We start from the raw sequence: 19,393 nt of genomic DNA, 5'->3' as shown, positions 1-19,393 counted from the left end.
GTGAGATCAGCAGATCAAAGCAAAGGGATGCAATGGCCAAAGGCAATTCATATTCAGCCACTGATTTTATTCAGCTATATGTGAAGCACACCCCCGAATTTATTTGGTAATCATTTAATAATGCTTCACGATTACTTCGAGCGACCACTAATTACTTACGATACGGGCACCGTCACCGAACTGTGAATCGGCTGTTCTCGTGTCTTGCAGATACGGGCCCCACAAAACTGATAATGGTGTAAAATTGCTACGAGTAGCAAATGATGATAACATCGTGAGCCAATTTTATTCCGAAATCGTTACACTCAGTTTCTCAGATGCGTATGCGATGCAGTAGAGAGAAAACGCACCACCGTCAACAATGACCGTTGCTCCGTTGTTCGACGAGAAAGGTACTAAATTCATTTGACAGGTTAATTTTCACAAATTTTGCTACTTTATTCAAACGCCAGAGGAAGTGCGTTAGCAGGTTGTGCTGAGAAATAGTCATTGAGAAAAAAAATTCAATACATTGCACTTTTTCCAAGTTGCCGATTCGGGCTGTTGCTCGTGCAAATTCAAGCAGCCCTCCAGAGACAGTGTCACCAAATGTTTTCTACATTCGGTTTCCTAAAACCGAGCAAGAAACTGATACAAAAATTGGACACAGGGCGGTAGTAAGGATGGAACGTGAGCTGAAGGCTGAGGAGTCTCGTGAGCTGTCATCTGGTGAGCCCCGTCCTTGCACGGTAATGGCCTTATTGACTAACTTCAATGCTAATTAACTCTGAAATGGTGCAACATATTTAATTTTTTATCAACAATTATTTCTCAGCACAACCTACCCTGTAGCACCCTTACAAGATTTTCAAACTGTTTCTGACTGCTAAAACACTATCCCAGAACTGAGGACCAGCTGCCGCATAAAGGCTACATAAATTCTATTTTCAATATTTTGATAATTATTGACCAAATTTACAAATTTTTAAGTGCTGTCATAAGCTACTAATTAATAGGCATAATCTTACACGGGAAGTTTAACACAGTAAGGTAAGCATTAAAGTTAGAAAATGTACACATCTCTTGAAACAACGCAACAAATGGAATGCAAATACCCACATTTCATTCGTCCAGTATTTGAGACTGAGAGCACTTAGCAGCTTCCAACAAACTTTACACATAATTTCACCCCTTTACGAAACTTTTTCTCGCTGACACGCACGACAAAATAAAGGAGCGCACAAAAACTTTATCGCTCAATACAATTTCACTGCTCGTGCAGTCAAACCTCAGAATCGGGTGTGACGCTTTCAAAATGTTCAAATGTGTGTGAATATCTAAGGGACCAAACTGCTGAGGTCATCGGTCCCTAGACTTACACACTACTTAAACTAACTTATGCTAAGAACAACACACACACACACACACACACACACACACACACACACATGCCCGAGGGAGGACTCGAACCTCCGGTGGGAGGGGTGCGAAATCCGTGAAATGGGGCCTCAAACCACGCAGCCATTCCGCATGGCTGTGACACTTTAATTTATTACTTGTTTACTACTAATTCTATATGCAACACAATTTTTTAGACAGTATTCACATATACCTTTGAATGTACATGCAAAATTAAATTATATCGTTGTACGACACATAATAAGTGGTATAACATTGTAAACATTTAGGCACATGAAAAACTAGAGTCTTCTTAAACTGGCACACAGAAAAACTTCAAATCCAGGCATTACATTTAATTCGATTGGTTCTTTACTACTAACTTTATTCACAACACACTCTGCACACAATAACTACATACACCACTTAATGTACCTGCAAAATTACTTCATTGTATAAGACATAGTTGATACACACTAAAGAACCAAAGAAACTGGTATACCTGTCTAATATCGTGTAGTGCCCCAGCGAGCATGCAGAAGTGCCGCAACACGACACGGTGTGGACTCGACTAATGACCGAGTTAGCGCCGGAGGGAACTGACACCGTGAATCCTGCAGGGCTGTCCGTAAACCCATAAGAGTATGAGGGAGTGGAGAGATCTCTTCTGAACAGCACATTGTACGGCATCCCAGATATTCTAATAATGTTCTTGTCCAAGGAGTTTGATGGCCAGTGGAAGTGTTTAAACTCAGAAGAGTGTTCCTGGAGCCACTCAGTAGCAATTCAGGATGTGTGGGGTTCACAAGTCCATCGGAATGCACAACGGACACAAATGGATGCAGGTGATCAGACGGGATGCTTACATAGGTGTCACCTGTCAGAGTCATATCTGGATGTATCAGGGGACCCATATCACTCCAACTGCACACGCCCCACACCATTACAGAGTCTCCACCAGCTTGAACAGCCCCCTGCTGACATGCAGGGTCCACGGATTCAAGAGTTTGTGCCACAACTCGACTAGAAGAAGGGATCGGTTGGTAGGACACGTTCTGAGGCATCCAGGGATCACCAATTTAGTATTGGAGGGCAGTGTGGAGGGTAAAAATCGTAGAGGGAGACTGAGAGATGAATACACTAAACAGATTCAGAAGGATGTAGTTTGCAATGAGTACTGGGAGATGAAGAAGCTTGCACAGGATAGAGTAGCATGGAGATCTGCATCAAACCAGTCTCAGGACTGAAGACCACAACATCTTTGCTAGGGTGACCCCTTTCCACGTCTGCTCCGCTTACATAATTTTGTTACCACTTCACGTGCCGGCAACGCCACCAGGCAGCATCAGATGTCGCAGTGGGCTGTGGTCATAATGTTCTGGCTTATCGGTGTACATTTAATATACCTCACACATATTTCTGTGCACACTTCATCTTTTCTCTAGCAAATTTCAATTTCTAGTTTTGTTTTCACATAGCTCATTGTTTATTACGTCATATCTCCTGAACTGTGTGTCTTACAACGATATAATTTTACAGATACAGTGGTATATGTGGAGACTACCTGAGAAATGTGTTGCAAATAGAGTTAGTAGTAAAGAAGTAATAAACTAAAATGTAGAAAAAAGAACTAATGTCAGAAAGGTTCAGCACATAATCATACGTACAAATTATTTGCGATGTGAATATAAAATGACGCATTCCACATCAGTAGGCTTTTTCATGCAAAATGATCGACAGAGCATGAAACTGACTAACTAGTATGATGCGGCATTTTATCAAGTGTCTGAACTACACGATATTGTCCTGCAAGTACATTCAGTGATATACGTGAATACTGTCTGAAAATTGTTTTGCAAATACAATTAGTAGTAAAAAAGTTATAAATTAAATGGCCATGCCTGATGCAGCAGTTTTACTGCAAGAACAGTGAAAATATAGTAAGTGATAAACTTTTTTTCTTTCATCATTTTGTAGGGGTGTCACCAAGAAAAACTCTTATTAGGGTTTGAAATTATGTGTAGTTTTTTCAAGTCACTGAGCATTCTTATTCTTAAATAGTGGACGAATAAAGTCTGGGTACTTGTGCATCATGAGCTTAACTTCTTTTTCGCCCCCAATCCACTCAGAGGTAGACGGTTCACTTCTTTCCAGACAGTAAATAACGTGTGTACCAAGTTTGGTTCAGATCTATCCAGTAGATTACAAGGAAATGTGGAATGTAAAGTATGGTTTCTAATTAATTAATAAATAACTTACTCCAGCAGTGCTAGTATATGAACCACTCAATCCTAAATATCTGTACGACAATTAGGAAAATGTAATTGTTTTAGAACCACAATAAAATTCACCATTGATTCATCCACACATCATGTTCTGTAAACCCTACAATAAATGATGGCATTCAGGGATATGGAAAGAGTCTGGTTATGCAACCACTGCAGGCCACTTCTGTAGAGTATGCTAGTAAAAAATCACATGTACTGCTAATAATTATGGGAGTTACTTCTAAATCTCATTAAACAGAGTGTCTGAAAACAATTATACCCTTTCTTCTCCTCCTCTTCTTCTTTTATGCACAAGCTGCAGTCAACTACAGCTTCTCCTTTTTTTCTACTGTATTTCTTTCATCATTTCTCAATCTTTCTGTCCTCTTTGTTCTGTCCAAGTGGCTCTCGTGGAAACCTACGGAGTCCTGTAATTCCTTTCCGAGTGGCAGTCTTCCCTCAATAACTTGTGGGGTATTTTGGCAGTCTGGCCTCGGCACTAGTGACAGTGGTCGCGTGTCTGCGAGCTGCGTTTGCGTGTGTGTGTGTTTTGTCTATTTCAGAAGAAGGCCTTCTGGTCAAAAGCTTACGTCTTTAGTAGTCCTTTCCTGGTGTGTGTCTGCGACTCGACATCTCTGCTATATAGTGAGTAGCAATCTATCCTTTTCATAATATTGTCATTATTCCGTCCTGGATTTTCCATTACTTGCTTTTGTATAAAGTTCAATGTAATGACTTCTTTTGTACTCTGTTTGCTCTTTAACTGGTCCGAAAATTTTCCTGAGTATTTTTCTTCGAGTGATTTCCAACAATTCCATCATCGTCTTTTTGTTCAAAGTTAGACGTTCTGTCGTGTAAAGTGCTTCTGGGTGAATCGCTGTAGAGTTGTGTGTAAATTTAGGATTGATTGATGGCTATTGATTCCATATTATATGCCTCCTTAATAAGGTAGTATGCTATTTCATCCTATTAACTCTTTCTTTAATGGGCTTCTATCTCCAGACTTTCTTGTTCCATCGAGCCCTCCACTTTAGGTGCCCAGTGTGTGGGGAGCAGTGTCTGTGACAATGACTGCTATTAGATACTCCAAGCTTCGAGCTCTGCCCGAAATACCGGCGTTCCTAAGATTACAGGTTTTCGAGACGGCGCTCACACGACAACGGAAAGCATTTTGTAATGTGGAACGTACGGAGATGACAACCGTTACCACAGTTTAAAGCAACTTCCAGTGACAGTTCGAGGTCGATCACATAATGAGAACTACAAGAGTTATTTGAAAAGTAAGGTCCGATCGTTCGCAGAATGGAATCCACTTTGAAAATCAAAAATGTTTTGTTTGCAACAGTTAGCTACACCTTCCAGCTACTTCTCTACACAGTCGCCACTCCGACTTAGACATTTGTCGTAGCGTTGTGCCGACTCTCATCGTAAAAGGCAGCTGCCTGTGCTTTCACCGATACAGCCAGTCGACTGTGCCAAAATGTCGTCTTCAAAGACAGCGGTTCGTGTGAGCAGAGCTGAAACACAGGGGCAGCTGTACTGTGGGTCGTCACACACGTCCCATCGAAAACGCTGCAGGAGCATCTCCATTCCCCTGCAGAGTGCAGCAGAAAACTGTCAGAAGGAATGAACTGAACAACAGGTGTGTTACGTGGGTCACACGACACCAGACGAAATCTCTCACCGGGCCCTCACAGTCGGCAGGAGACGCCGTTTCCTAGGCCCCTTTATGTGCTCTCTGTGCACTCGGAAACAAAGGAGCGACGTGGTGTGATCGACCGGCACACTAAACCCACTGTCCGACATATCCGTGCACAGCTTTGTCAGATTTTCACAGCGGTTTCCAGTCCGCAGCCGACCGTAACTTACTTTCCGAATAGCCCTTGTGCATTAAGCATTGGCACAGATAACTAATAGAGGTAGGCTGCCTATGCAAATGGCAAAAGCACTGCACATCTCCTGTGTTATAGGAGACAGTGTACGGAATGCAGTAATTCTTCCAATGCAGCCCCACACCGTCAGTCTGGGAGTTAGCAAAGACCCAGTTGACACACTGGGATGTTCTGCCTAAATGTTTTAAATTCAAGGCTCACGAGTGGCAACTTGTGCAGACACTTACTGAATTTCACAAAAAAACTGTCTTCAGTGTAGACATGTTCGTTTTCCCAGAAAAATGACGATTTCATGGACAGTGTAGTCTTCAGCGACAACACAGTTGACTGGCATAATGTTCGAATCTGGGATTTGGAACACCCTCGACCAATCGTCGATAGCGTCAGAGCTTCTAGTGTCCTCACCACCACGAGCATAACAAAGCTTTATGGGCAATTTGTCTTTGTAGGAAGAATTGGAATGGGATACTCTATCTGGGCACGCTCCAGATTTCATTTACCGACAGAATGGAGCTCCACTCCACGTCCACAGTGTGAGGACACCCGAATGAACATCAGTGTCAGATGGGTTGCATTGATCTTGCAGACAAAGCATTGTCAAGATGGCACCAGACACGGCACCGTGCGACTTCTTTTTACGGGGTTCTGTCAGAGATGGCATCTCTGTGCCACCGTCACCTCGTGACGGCAAATCGCAGGAGCCTCTGCCACTGCTACACGAGAACATGTCGATTCCATTATGGGAAGAAATGGACTATCTATTATCTATATCTACATAAATACTTCACGAGCCACTGTGTGGTGCACGGCAGAGGGCACCGTGTACGACTACTAGCCATTTCCTTTTCTGTTCCACTGACAAATAGAGTGAGGGAAAAACAACTGCCCATATGCCTCATACAAGCCCCATTTATCTTATCTTTTCTTCACCGTCCTTACACAAAATACATGTTAGTGGTGGTAGATTCGTTCTACAGTCAACTTCGTATGCTAGTTCTCTAAATTTTCTCAATAGTGTTTCACAATAAGAACATCGTCTCCCCTCCGGGGATTGCCATTTAAGTTGACGAAGCATCCCTGAAATACAAGGGGCTGAGTCTGGACTGAGCACCCAGAGATGGTGGTTGTGTGTGTGAGTTGCATTTGCATGACTGTATGTGTATGTCGTGTAATTCAGATTACGGCCTTTTTGTCCAAAGGCTTTGACAGTCTTTTCGTCGTGCCTATCTGTCACTGAATATCTCCACTATGTGACGAGCTGCAATCTATCCTTTTTGTGATAACGTCACATAGGCTACTTGATAAAATCTGCTATCTAGTGTGTTATGGACTGATAGTGTTATCCCATGTAAAACACTTTGATTTATCAATAAAAATCTCTAACACAACAGAGACACAACAGCTGTATAACTAGAATAACCAGTCTTTCATACATTTTTAATTTTATAACACAAAACAACAAGTTTAGTGTTATCAGTCATAAGTTTTGAGTGGTAACAGTAAATTTCTCATATTATTTTATATCGATAACAATCAGTGTGATGCCTAGCTAAAAATGTTCAAATTTTAACTTTTTAATTTTAATCAGCATAATAGATACATCATTCCAGTTTTATTTTTGGGCAAATTTATGTGCTTTTAATTTTAATAAAAATAAATATGAAGCTTGTGCTCATTCTCTCCATTCCCACATGATGGAAACATTTGAAAATTTATCACATTTCTCTCACCCCTAGTTGCACCTTTGAGCACTTCAGCAATTTTCTAACAATATTTCCTTCCTTTCCTTTCGCCAGAAGCACCTACGGTGCTTATATTCTTACATCACCGACATCATATTCTTCTCAGACCATCCTTTCATGGTTCTCTATAAGATAGACAAACCCCTGGAATACGAAGGAACGGAAACCGAACACAGCACAGCCGAACTCTACTTGCTTGCACTTGCTTACTGAGAGAATTCTTGTTAGCTGTTACTCATTCTCTTGTGTTCACTCTAGTTTAAACTGTCACTATATCTTTGAAGAGCCTTCTCTAAGATGTTTGCTTATCAACTTTATACTACATTCTTATTTCATGCTTCTGTAGCATGTATACTTTTTTATCTTAGCCACTCACACCATAATCATTAAAATAGAGCAGAGATATTTTAAAAAATAATTTCAATACATAAATGAAATGCATAACACATAAAGGAAATAAAAAAAATTAAGGATATCACGCATGAAATAAAGGACTCCTACAATGAGCAGAATAAAGGTTAATTTTTTTAGCAGGGTACACTGGAACTGTATTTTTAAGTATGTGAATGGAATGGGAAGAAGCCCTGATGGCTTGTAGAACAGGAAGTGGCTTCTGCCATGCACATCACAGTGGTCTGAACAGCATGGATGTAGATGTGATGGAACAGAAATGGGCCAAGCACAGAATCTTGGGGGACACCGCATTTAATGCCCCCACCCCCACTGTGAATTAGGTTTCATTCCTGCCATATCATTTGTTAATGTGTCCTTTGATTTCAATACCATACCATCTTCATATCCTAGTATAATTTTACAATAAGTCAAATGGCGCTAAGAAAGACCAAATAGCGGAAAGTTTTGTAGAAGTTTTTTTGACAAGCTCTCTACATGTTTTTGAGGGTGCCAATTTCAGGTTTTTGAAGCCCCCCCCCAAAATTTCTGCCCATAAATGGGTCAAAAAAGGAAAAAAAACTTCAAAAAATGGGACTTTTTTGGGTTTTCTGCTTATAACACAGAAACAATTTACGGCAACACCGATGATTTATGAAAATAAGAGGATACAGTTTCCCAAAAAATACGTCTCAGTGACTGTTTTCATCAGATCGACTATATGGCGTGCAGCACCTGTTGAAGTTTTCAAAGCCGAGCTGGGCCACCTCGTGGCCCACCCCCTGCACTCTTACTGCACGTTGGCGCACATCCATTGCCGAATCCACCCTCTAGTGTTATTGGAGTGGTTTGTGGCTGATGCTTGCTGTGGTGAAAGATTAAGGTGGCACTGACCTCCCACTCCTGATGGGGGACGCATATTACATCGAGCAGTTTGGCACAATGGGCAGTCATTTTTGGATATCTGTGCCAGTTGTGTTCCTTAACTCAATGGAAGTACAATTCAGGATCTATTGTAGTTTTGACAAGTATCCTGACAAGCTGAGCACTAGCACCGAGGAGAATCAGCGAAGAAAAGTAATCTCCAACTAAACAATGGTAACACGTGTCCCTCGTGAAAAATTCCTCTTTAATTCGAAGATCGAGGATCACTTCATATCAGTGGTAATAAACATATTGGCCAAAGCAAGATGTGGAAGATGCCGATACCTCGATTATCCACACCGCATTATCTTTGACCCCACACATTCAATTGTCATAATTGGTGGGTAAGTCGTGAATCTTCTTGTCATTCTGTCAGGCCTCATTCGACAAAGTAATCTAGTATTATTGAAACCAGGGAAAAGGAAAAATCCTAAAGCAGTTTTATTTTCCACTTGAGAGGATATCCTGTTTTTGCATGCAGTCGGCGGCTGTGACATGACTTCTGCACTTTTACAAACAGGACAAGGTAAAATACATCACTACACTGACGAAATACCATGAATTGAAACAGGACATATAGATACTGAAGGATCCACATGTACACAAGGAGGCTGTCATGGAGTGTTGTAAACAATTCCTCATCAGGCTATGGAAGTGATGTTATTCTGACATATATCACATTCAAATGCAAAACTGTGTGTCACGGGTGCTCATGTAGCTACCAAAAAACAGGCCTCCACTGCTGGAAGCTCTGCAAGAAATGTGATAGAGTTCGTGAGAATGTCAGCCACTTCAATTCACAAGACTCATAGGAAGCCACATTGGAAGAATAGAAAGAACAGGAGAATGCTACAAGGACTCCTACAGACAAAAGTAAGCAATATTACACATTGTCGTTGTTATAATTTCATGTTATGAAAGCCCATGATCTCATTATTGTAATAAATACTGTACATCAGTTTCAGTTCTAATTATTTACCTGTTATGAAGTGAAATTAGTCTTCCACTTTCTTACTTAGCTGTAACATACCCATATACAATCCCATTTTGCAGACAAATCAAGTAAAGACAAGGGTAGTGGTGCACGGAGTGCAAAGAGGATGAATCTTCTTTAGAATTCTTTAAAATTATTATATTAATATTATAATATTATGATAATTATTATTCAACAGTGGAAAATCTAGGAAGGAATGTAACAATGTTATGAAAAGGACAGTTGCTACTCACCATATAGCGGAGATGCTGAGTCGCACGTAGGCACAACAAAAAGATTATCACAAACAAAGCTTCCGACCAGTAAGGCCTTTGTCAAAAATAGATGACTGACACACACACACACACACACACACACACACACACACACACACACACATGACCACAGTCTCTAGCAGCTTAGCCTGACTGTGAGCAGCAGAGCATTATGGGCAGGGCTACCAGGTGGGGGTAAGGTGGAGGCTGGGTGGGGCAGGGAGAGAGGGTAAGGGTGGGAGACGGTAAAGTGCTGCTGGCAGCATGCAGGGACGAGGTGGGGAGTGGGGCAGCTAGGTGCAGTCGAGAGGTTAAGTGGAGGGGGGGGGGGGGGTAGCGGAAAAGACAAGTAAAAAGACTGGCTGTGTTGGTGGAATAGAGGGCTGTGTAGTGCTGGAATGGGAACAGGAAAGAGGCCAGATGGGTAGGGACAATGACCGATGAAGGTTGAGGCCAGGGGGGTTCGGGAATGTACGATATATTGGAGGGAGACAGCTTGTTAGTTGTCCTGCCCACACAGAATGAGCCCAGTGGTTGCAGCATAGCTTGTAGATCACGTGACCGGTTTTAACGGGATAGATGTTGTTTGTGGCCGAACTGGAGTAGGTGATGCCGGGAGGATGTGTGGGACAGGTCTTGCATCGAGGTCTATTTAGGGATATGAGCCATGAGGTAAGGGGTTGGGAGCAGGAGTTGTGTAGGGATGGACGAGGTATATTTTGTAAGTTTAGTGGGTGGCAGAATACTGCTGTGGGAAGGATAGTGGGCAGGACATTTCTCATTTCAGGGCACCACAAGAGGTAGTCGAAACCCCGGCGGTTAATGTAATTTGGTCGCTCCAGTCCCGGGTAGTACTTTGTTACGAGAGAAATACTCCTCTGTGGCCGGACAGTGGGACTTTGTGAGGTGGTGGCAGACTGAAAAGATAAGGCACAGGAGATTTGTTTTTGTACAAGGTTGGGAGGATAATTACGGTGTGTGAAGGTTTCAGTGAGACCCTCGGAATATTTTGAGAGGGACCTCTCGTCACTGCAGAAACGACGTCCTCAGGTGGCTAGGCTGTACGGAAGGGACTTCTCTGTATGTAACGGGTGGCAGCTGTCAAAGTGGAGATATTGCTGGTGGTTAGGGGTTAGGTTTGGTAAGGATGGAGGTACTGATGTATGATGTAGCCATCTATGAGGTGGAGGTCAATATCTAGGAAGGTGGTCGTGTGTGTGTGTGTGTGTGTGTGTGTGTGTGTGTGTGTGTGTGTGTGTGTGGTCTAATTTGGCTAAGACCTTACTAGCCGAAATCTATATTTGTGACAGTCTTATTGTTGTGCCTATCTGCAACTCAGAACCTAATCTATATGGTGAGCAGCAACTTTCCTTTTCACAATATTGTCAAATACAATAATATCCTACACCTGCTGATAGGATTTTAAAATCTCAAAACCAGTCGTGGTTTGAATAAATATTAGTACAACTGAAGTGGGTCTCTCTAAATAATTATCACGCCTCTGCATTGCAGAAGTCCTACGTACCAAAGCTTGCGTAATCTTAGTTTTTAAAAAGATTAATGAGTAAATATAAGGCCTGGCCATTGAAAGAAAACAATACAAATTGTTTTTTTATGTAGTACCTCATTTTCTGTCACCTTCCAAACACAGAGAAACTATGCACACTCACAAACATGCGCACACACACTTAGCTGCTAGGTGCTGGGTGGGAGCGGAGATTGAAGAGGAGAGAATTACGGGGGTGTGCTGGTGAACAGAAGGTGTGCGTGATGCCAGAGAGGGAGTGGTGGAAGGGATAGAGGCAGGTGGAAGACGGGGACTAGAGAAGATCGAGGCCGGTAGCCCTCCGGGAATGGAGGATATGTTGCAGGGAGAGTTCCCACCTGTGCAGTTCAGAAAAACTGGTGTCAGTGGAAAGGATCCCGATAGGACGGACTGTCAAGCAGCCACTAAAGTGAAGCACAGGTCACTGCACGACAATTTACTATCGAATATGTCTGACTGAAGTTCAGTACCTCCTCTATGCGGTGAGTAGCAATCTCTCTTAATTTTCCTATTGTACAATAACATAATATTATCAGCTGCAAAATATGTGTAATATTTACTCTTATCACCAGTATAAACAACAAAGTTTTATTAAATATACCAGTTCACATTGCGTAAACTGTATACGCAGGAATGAAACAAAATGAATCTGATGACAGAAGAATATCAGTACCCCTATATCACCTCCAGAGGAGCTGTGCTTAATACCACGTACTATGAGGGAACTGGAGAATAGAGCCGAGGGCGAACAAGGCAGAATTGGTCATTTCGAAGTGCCTCATCCCTCTTGTAGTGTCGTATTACAAATATCGGCATTGAAGTCTTTCCACCAGGTGTAACATCGGGTAATTATTTATATACTTTTATTTCAGTTATTGGTGTTAGTATTATTTCAAACCATTCACGCAATTTAGTTCATTTTCTGTTTCGTTTGGAGTATAGAAGACAATATCAACACGGCACTGTACTTTCTCGTCGACACGGATTTTTGCAGTGCAGCTCACCGTGACCGTTTAGCTAGCGCGTGGCATCCGGGACGAGACAGTACCTGTATATCTCTGAGCGTCCTTCTACTTTATTGTAATAATACAATAAAAGAACTAAAGATACTATTGTAATTGAGTTTTGTATACCACCTGACAAAAAAGTTAAGCACCCAGAAGGGGAGGAGGACACAAAATGAAACTTCACGAGCTAAGAGGGTACGTGATATTATTTCATCGACCACAAAATTGAGCCAAATTTACGAAGAACTTGGCAGTGTGAGCTCATTTACCGGCACAACACTGTATCTTGCATGCCCGTATGCATGCACCGATGCAATTGGGAAGGGTGTCACAAAGCCTCCGTACCGTGTCCCGAAGTGAGCCGGGCTGCAACTGTCGATATCTGAGCCACTCCCACAGAGGTTCTATAGAGGACTGATCTGGGGATCTCGCCAGCAATGGGAATTCCTCAAAGCTTACGGGTAGTCCGTAGAACACGTGCTCTATGTGGACTGACACTGTCTTGTTGAAAAATGACACCACAGTACTTTCACAAGAGAGGTACCACACGAGAACGTGGGGCGTCTGCAGTGTCCCGTCATGCTGTCAGAGTTCCCTCGGTCATTACCGGCCGTGATCTGAAGTCGTACCTGACAGCTCCCCGTACTACAGTGCCACGAGTAACACAACTGTGCCCCTAGAAAATGTCAGAGGAGTGGGAACTACACCCCCCCCCCTCCCCCCGTTGACACCATACTCGCCCACTATGATCACCCAGAGTAGTGTAGAAAGGCCATTTGTCACCAAACGCAGTGCAATACCGTTCATCAGTGTTACGCACTTCCCGGTCGTGGCACCACTCCGAATGCAGCCGTCCGTGTCGTTACTGTATCGACAGCCCGTGCGTCGGACGGTAATACCCCGGTCCGGTTGCCACCGGTCTCCGACCGACAGTACAAAATGAGACAGAATGTGGTAGGGACTGTTACTCGTTCTTCGACGGAAAGCACGTACGTGAAGTGGTTACGGTGTGTGTGGTGCACGGTACTGTGATCCTCCTCTGTGACGGTCAGAAGTAGAGGACCGGGAACTCGCTACTCGCTACGACTGTCCCTGCCCTCACATTGCCGAGCAGTCCGACACGGGGCCACAGTCGCATCTGAACGTTCCACAATTCCAGATACTGCACGATTTGTCCGGCCGGCAGCACTAAGATCGACAAAAAGGCCCCTTTCTAACTGTGTCGAGAACTGGTAATGCTTTCTTACACCAGTCCGTGGCACCTCCGTGTCCTTCACAGTGAGAACTCGAGATTTGACACCGTTTGTACACTTTACATACCCTACTGGGCCCAGTAAGACATTAAACGAGAACGACACTTAATGCACTGCGGTGGCCATTCTGTCACATGTAATTGCAAAGCTAATCATTTATGTACACACTGATGGAACATACGTGTACAAAGTTACACTGACATCTGCTCGTGTCTTCTGCACATTTTACTGTTTTGATCAGGCCGTGTAATTAATGCGATGAAAATGGGTCGTCTGTGTTAAGAGTCATTTGATGGTGACTGCTGATAACATCTGTATTGTATACAGCCAGAGAGGAATTTATCGATGTAAGAAACATTCACTGCATTACAGTGTGAGAAGATTATTAGAAAAAAAAGTAAATCATTGCTTTTTATTTCAATAACTTTAAATGGTGCACACAGAAGGTGAAAGTATTAAATATGTCAAATGAAGATCTTATTTGCAGATGTCTCCAGACTGAGTATACCGTCAACGAACAACAGACGTCTCTCCGATTTGATAATTCTGAAGTTTTATTCGATAAGTGAAAAAAATTAATCTTGGGAACAGTATCCTGTTCCCTACCTAGAATTGTCAGCCAGACCTGCAGATTTATGAGGCAGCTACTTCAAAGCGGTAACAGAGCTAATATTTTTATGAAAAAAAAAAAATAAATAAAATTACTGTGAGATGAGTTCCAGACGTGTAGTGTTTCATTAGATTTTCAGCAAGTGCGATGCTGATAAAGTAACAAATGCTTCAAAAAGAAACGACACCAGTTTAAAGAGAAACTGCCCAGTCACACGCCCACACCTGCACACGTTACCTTCTCTCGGAGGTGCAGCAGGTCCTCTTGACGCGACCGGCTCTCGGGGTGGCCCAGCGGGTACCCTGCCACACCGATGGCAAACTGCTCGCCCTCCGTCCGGCTCCGTACCGACCTGACGAGGTCGATCGCGTGCACGAAGTCGCTCTGGCTGGTCTCGTCGTCTGAAAATCACAGACCGGCTGAACGTATCACCTCGTGTTATTAATGTTAATAAAATATTCCTGAAATATTAATTCTGAAGCTAAATATTACAAACCAAAAACGTTGAAGCAGGAGTCGTGCAAACTAGAAATTTACTTGTCAGAATAAACTACCGGTTCACTCGTTCACTCAATGTGTTCCATAGATGCAGGGCAGTTTGAGAATATTTTTCCACACTAGATACTTATCATCTCTCTTTTTTTTGTATGCTACTGATCTTAACACTTTGTACAAATTGAATAATACGTACAATAATAATAAAGAAAACAGTTAAATTGTGTAGATTTCCATACAAATGTGCAATTAGTATAAATTAAATTTTTAGATCTTCTTCTGTTCAGTCAAAAAACTTCTCTTTGACTTAGAAAGCCTTCTTTTTTAAACCAATTTTGTAAAACATTTCTGAAGGTTTTTAATGTGGTAATGTGTCACGGTGGCAGTGCATTGAACAGTTTTACTCCAAGGTACGTAAAGCTGTTGCCAGTCTTGCTTAATCTTGAAAGATTTGTTCAATCTTTTCTTTGTGTCATGTTTTGTGACAGTGAAATGATTGCCTTAATCTGTAGCTCTCCTGTTTTTCTTTCATGTAGGCTAGGCAATTAAGTATATATAACAAAGGGACTGCTACGATGCCCAGTTTCTCGAAAAGTGGACTGCCGGGTACATTTTTTTTTTTTTTAATACCCACTACACATCTGATACGCTTTCTCTGACACCTGTGAACTCTTTTCGCCCCAGTAGAGCTGCCCCAAAACAGTATGCAGTATGTCATGTGACTATGAAAAAATTCATAATGTAGGATCTAAGCATCATATTCTCTCTCACACACGCTCTAGGTTTATGTAACATGAATACGACCTTTGATAATTTAGTGCATAGAGAATATGTGTGGAGGTTACAAGTTAATTTGGAATCTACTTGTACATCCAGAAGTTTGACAATACAATCATTGTTGGTATTGCATTAACTAAATGAATTTTCAGTTTTATTCTGGTTTACAGTCATTCATCGTCTTTAAACGAGATACTAGAAATTCTTAGGTTGGCTTTGCTTTTGTTCCTCTAGGTCCTCCATGTAATTTCCAGCTGCAATGAAAGTGGTCTCATCAGCATACAGAACAGATTTACGTGTCTCAATACTAGGTAGATCATTAATATAAATTATAAACAATAAGGGTCCCAGCACACCTCTTGAAACATCTAGAAATCCAGAGCAGAAATATTCAAGTGTACCTTCTGCTTACTATTGGCAAGATACAATTCTGTAAGAGTGAGAGGAACTTCAAAATGGAAAACTATTTCACACGGAGTATCCCAAGGTTCTGTCTAAGGTCCCGTTCTGTTTTTGTTTTACGTAAATGATCTGCCACTTAATATTGAGTATCACTCAGTTTTATTTGCAGATGACACATCTTTAATCATTGAAAGTAACATTACAGATCAAATTCCACAAACTGTATTAAATACTTTAGAAAACTTAGATAGCTGGTTTGATTAAAATGGGTTAAAATTAAACATGGAAAAGTCTAAGTTAATGCAATTTAAGACAAAACAAGCAAAATTAAATGATATTCAGGTCAGTCACAGAAACCAGGATTTGCAGGAAGCTAGCTGTGTGAAATTCCTAAGAATGCAACTAGATAAAAATCTATCATGGGGGTCACACATACAGTACCTTGCAAATAAATTAAATAGCCTAGCATACGCAATGAGAATATTGTACAATGCTACCAGTATGGACATAAGAAAAGTAGTATATCACAGCTACTTTGAGTCAGTAATAAGGTATGGAATTGTATTTTGGGGTAATTCAGACCAATGTGTCGAATATTAAAACTTCAGAAAACCATGATTAAAAAAATGCACAATGTAGGGCAAAGAAAATCACGTCACTCACTCCTAAAAAATATGAGTATACTGGGTGTTCCCTCACTATACACATATGAGCTGATTATCTTTGTACACAGCAACCCTGATTTATTTGTAGCAAATCATTTGCAACATGATTACAACACGAGAAACCAAAATAATTTTATGTTGCCCACCCACCATTTAAAACTTTATGCTCAAACTCCACATTACATGGGTATGAAAATTTATAATAAAGTGAAAGGAAGAGAACTGCTCAGCATAAATTTAGAAACACTGGAAAAATCCTTACATGAGAAACTACTGCAGAAATGTTACTATTCAGTAGAAGAATTCATAAATGGCAACCTGAAAGTTTGATCAGGAGACAGCAAGTACTTTGGACTGATAATCTTAAAAGTTTGTTACTTTTGAAGCAAAATTATTAATTGCTTAATTAAGTTATTATTCATTACTGTATATTATATTACTGGTATTATAAGGAAAATTGTAAACCAGTTTTTCTGTATTGACGAGTCTCCTGTACTTTTAAGTCAATGGCTTGAAATTGTATGTTATGAGACAATAAACTTCTATTTCCATTTTTCATTTCTGTCATTTGAGAGAGAAGTGCCACGAATTATTGAAATCATTCTGACATCCTACTTGTCCCTCCACATGTTGAGAAGAATATCACATTGCTCTCCGCACAATGAGAACTATATCACATTATGTGCAGAAAACTGTGACATCTTTCTTCATTCTCGATCCTCTGTTTTCACAATTTGTGGTAAACCTCTGTTCGCTCTCATAGTACCACAGATCTGGTTTTGCTTTTGAGTAGTAACTCTTCAGTAGACATGCTGTTATAACAATTAAACATGCTATTATAACAGTTATTGTGGCAGAAATGGTGCTACATACTAAGATAATGGCCAAGAACACATTTTTCCAGTTACTTCCCTTCACCAGTGTAAATTACTATACTGGAGATATAGCCTACGTCTCTCTCGCACACCATCCTAACAAATAACCCATAATTTTGTCATCGTTGCAGGGTTGTATGATTGAAACCTCATCTGTACACTGTGTGAAATCATCCCATCATTCAAAGACAATTATCTCTTTGGTTTGTGAAGTACCCCGAATTTATGGAATAAATAATCCAGCACGTGTTGTACTTTGAAGAGTCTCCCAGTTCTATTGTTCAATTTCATGCCAGAATGTCAAAATCTGTTCAAGGGGTCGATCTGGTGGAAGAGAGCAAACAGCGAGGTCACCATCTCGTCCGATTAGGGACGGACGGGAAAGGAAGTTGGCCGTCCCCTTCCTAAGGAACCATCCCGGCATTTGCCTGAAGCAATTTAGGGAAATCACAAAAACCTAAATCGGGAGGGCCGGACGTGGGATTGAACTGTCATCCTCCTGAAAATCTGTTCAAATCTCACAGTCTGTGAAAATAGTGGGGTACCTATTAGACAGTCTGTTAAGCGATGCTCTCCTATCTTTTCTTGGCTGTCCCATCAGAACAATTAGGTCAAGGAATCTCCTCGTGTCTCTTTGTGTAACAGTAAACCATTTAAGTGCTTTATGTGATGTTTTATCTTTCACTGAGATTTGATGATGACAGGAGCACAACTGCTTGCAAAACATTTCAAACAAGATGTCACAAAACATGTGGCTAATCACAGTGGCTACAGAATCACACTGCATTGGAAATTTAATGACCACAGGATGACCATCAAATAGTTGCAAGTGTGGCTGAATATCAATTTAATGCCAATCATCATTTTCATTATGACAAAATGAATCATTTTCACAGTCAGTCACCTTCACCGTCATTGTCGGAATGCCTTGACACCACTGCCACATTACCCTTCTTTGTACATCTAAAAATGTCAATGTCACTGGAATCATTCTCAGGCCCATACAAACATTCCTTAACACAATCATGTGGACCTTCATTCTCACTAGGGACTGTTGTGACAGTGCCACGACATTTAACAGTGCCGCCACGACATTACGCGCAAACGGCGATAGAGGCGCTCCGCAACTCGGCTGAGCGCGGGAGCGCCACCTAGCTACGAACGGCGCCGGCCGCACGTCACGGCACGGCAGTCGAATGAGAGATACTGAGTTGTTATCGTGTAACCAGCTATTGTTTCTAAGTGAGTGTGTTTGAATATCCACGCCATTATTGGTGATTAAAGGTTATAACACTTTTTGGCGACGAGGATGGGGTATTTTCACTGCGTTGTGGATTTGTGTGTTCGTGACAGGGCAGACACGGAACAGCTTATGCGAGCGCTCGTTGAACAACAGACACAGCTGACGGCGCTATTCGGGAGTTGTCGACGTCGCTTACTCGTCGTCTGTCTTCCTCCTCTCCGCCTCCGTTCCCTCCTTACGACGAGGCCGCTGAAGACTGGGAGGATTACGAGAAGCGTTTGCGGCAACACTTTTCGGCTTTCAGCGTTGTCGACGCTCCTGTGTGTAAGTCGTTATTTCTATCTCGGATTTGCCCACGGATCTATCAGCTGCTATCTCAGTTAGCCCCTCTGCGGGAACCTGCCTCTCTGTCCTTCCAAGAAATGTGTGACTTATTGTCTAACTATTACCGAAAAAACACCCACGTCATTGCCACTCACGTGGCGTTCTACCGGTGTCGTAAACAGCCCCGTCAATCTTACCGGGCTTGGGCGGCGGAACTACACGGTCTGAGTAGGAAACGTCATTGTCACGGACACTCATCGTGAGTCTTATGCTGATTCAACGGTTAGGGATGCTATTCTACGGCTTGCTCCTGATAAAGAAGTTCGGCAACGTGCCCTACAACTGCCAAACCCGTC

General features: G+C 41.9%; 1 protein-coding gene across 2 annotated transcripts in view; it reads right to left on the bottom strand.

Annotated features, from left to right (window-relative positions):
- Positions 1–19,393, bottom strand: part of LOC126213341 (methylenetetrahydrofolate reductase) — a 79,719-nt gene that overhangs the window by 15,508 nt on the left and 44,818 nt on the right. For both annotated transcript variants that reach the window (XM_049941039.1, XM_049941038.1), the window contains one exon: positions 14,494–14,657. In XM_049941039.1, coding sequence (XP_049796996.1) covers positions 14,494–14,657 — 164 coding nt within the window. The remainder of the gene's footprint in view (positions 1–14,493; positions 14,658–19,393) is intronic.

This window comes from Schistocerca nitens, chromosome 11 (assembly GCF_023898315.1).
Source record: "Schistocerca nitens isolate TAMUIC-IGC-003100 chromosome 11, iqSchNite1.1, whole genome shotgun sequence".
Lineage (NCBI taxonomy): Eukaryota > Metazoa > Arthropoda > Insecta > Orthoptera > Acrididae > Schistocerca > Schistocerca nitens.
This window is presented reverse-complemented; position numbering and strand designations above follow the sequence as displayed.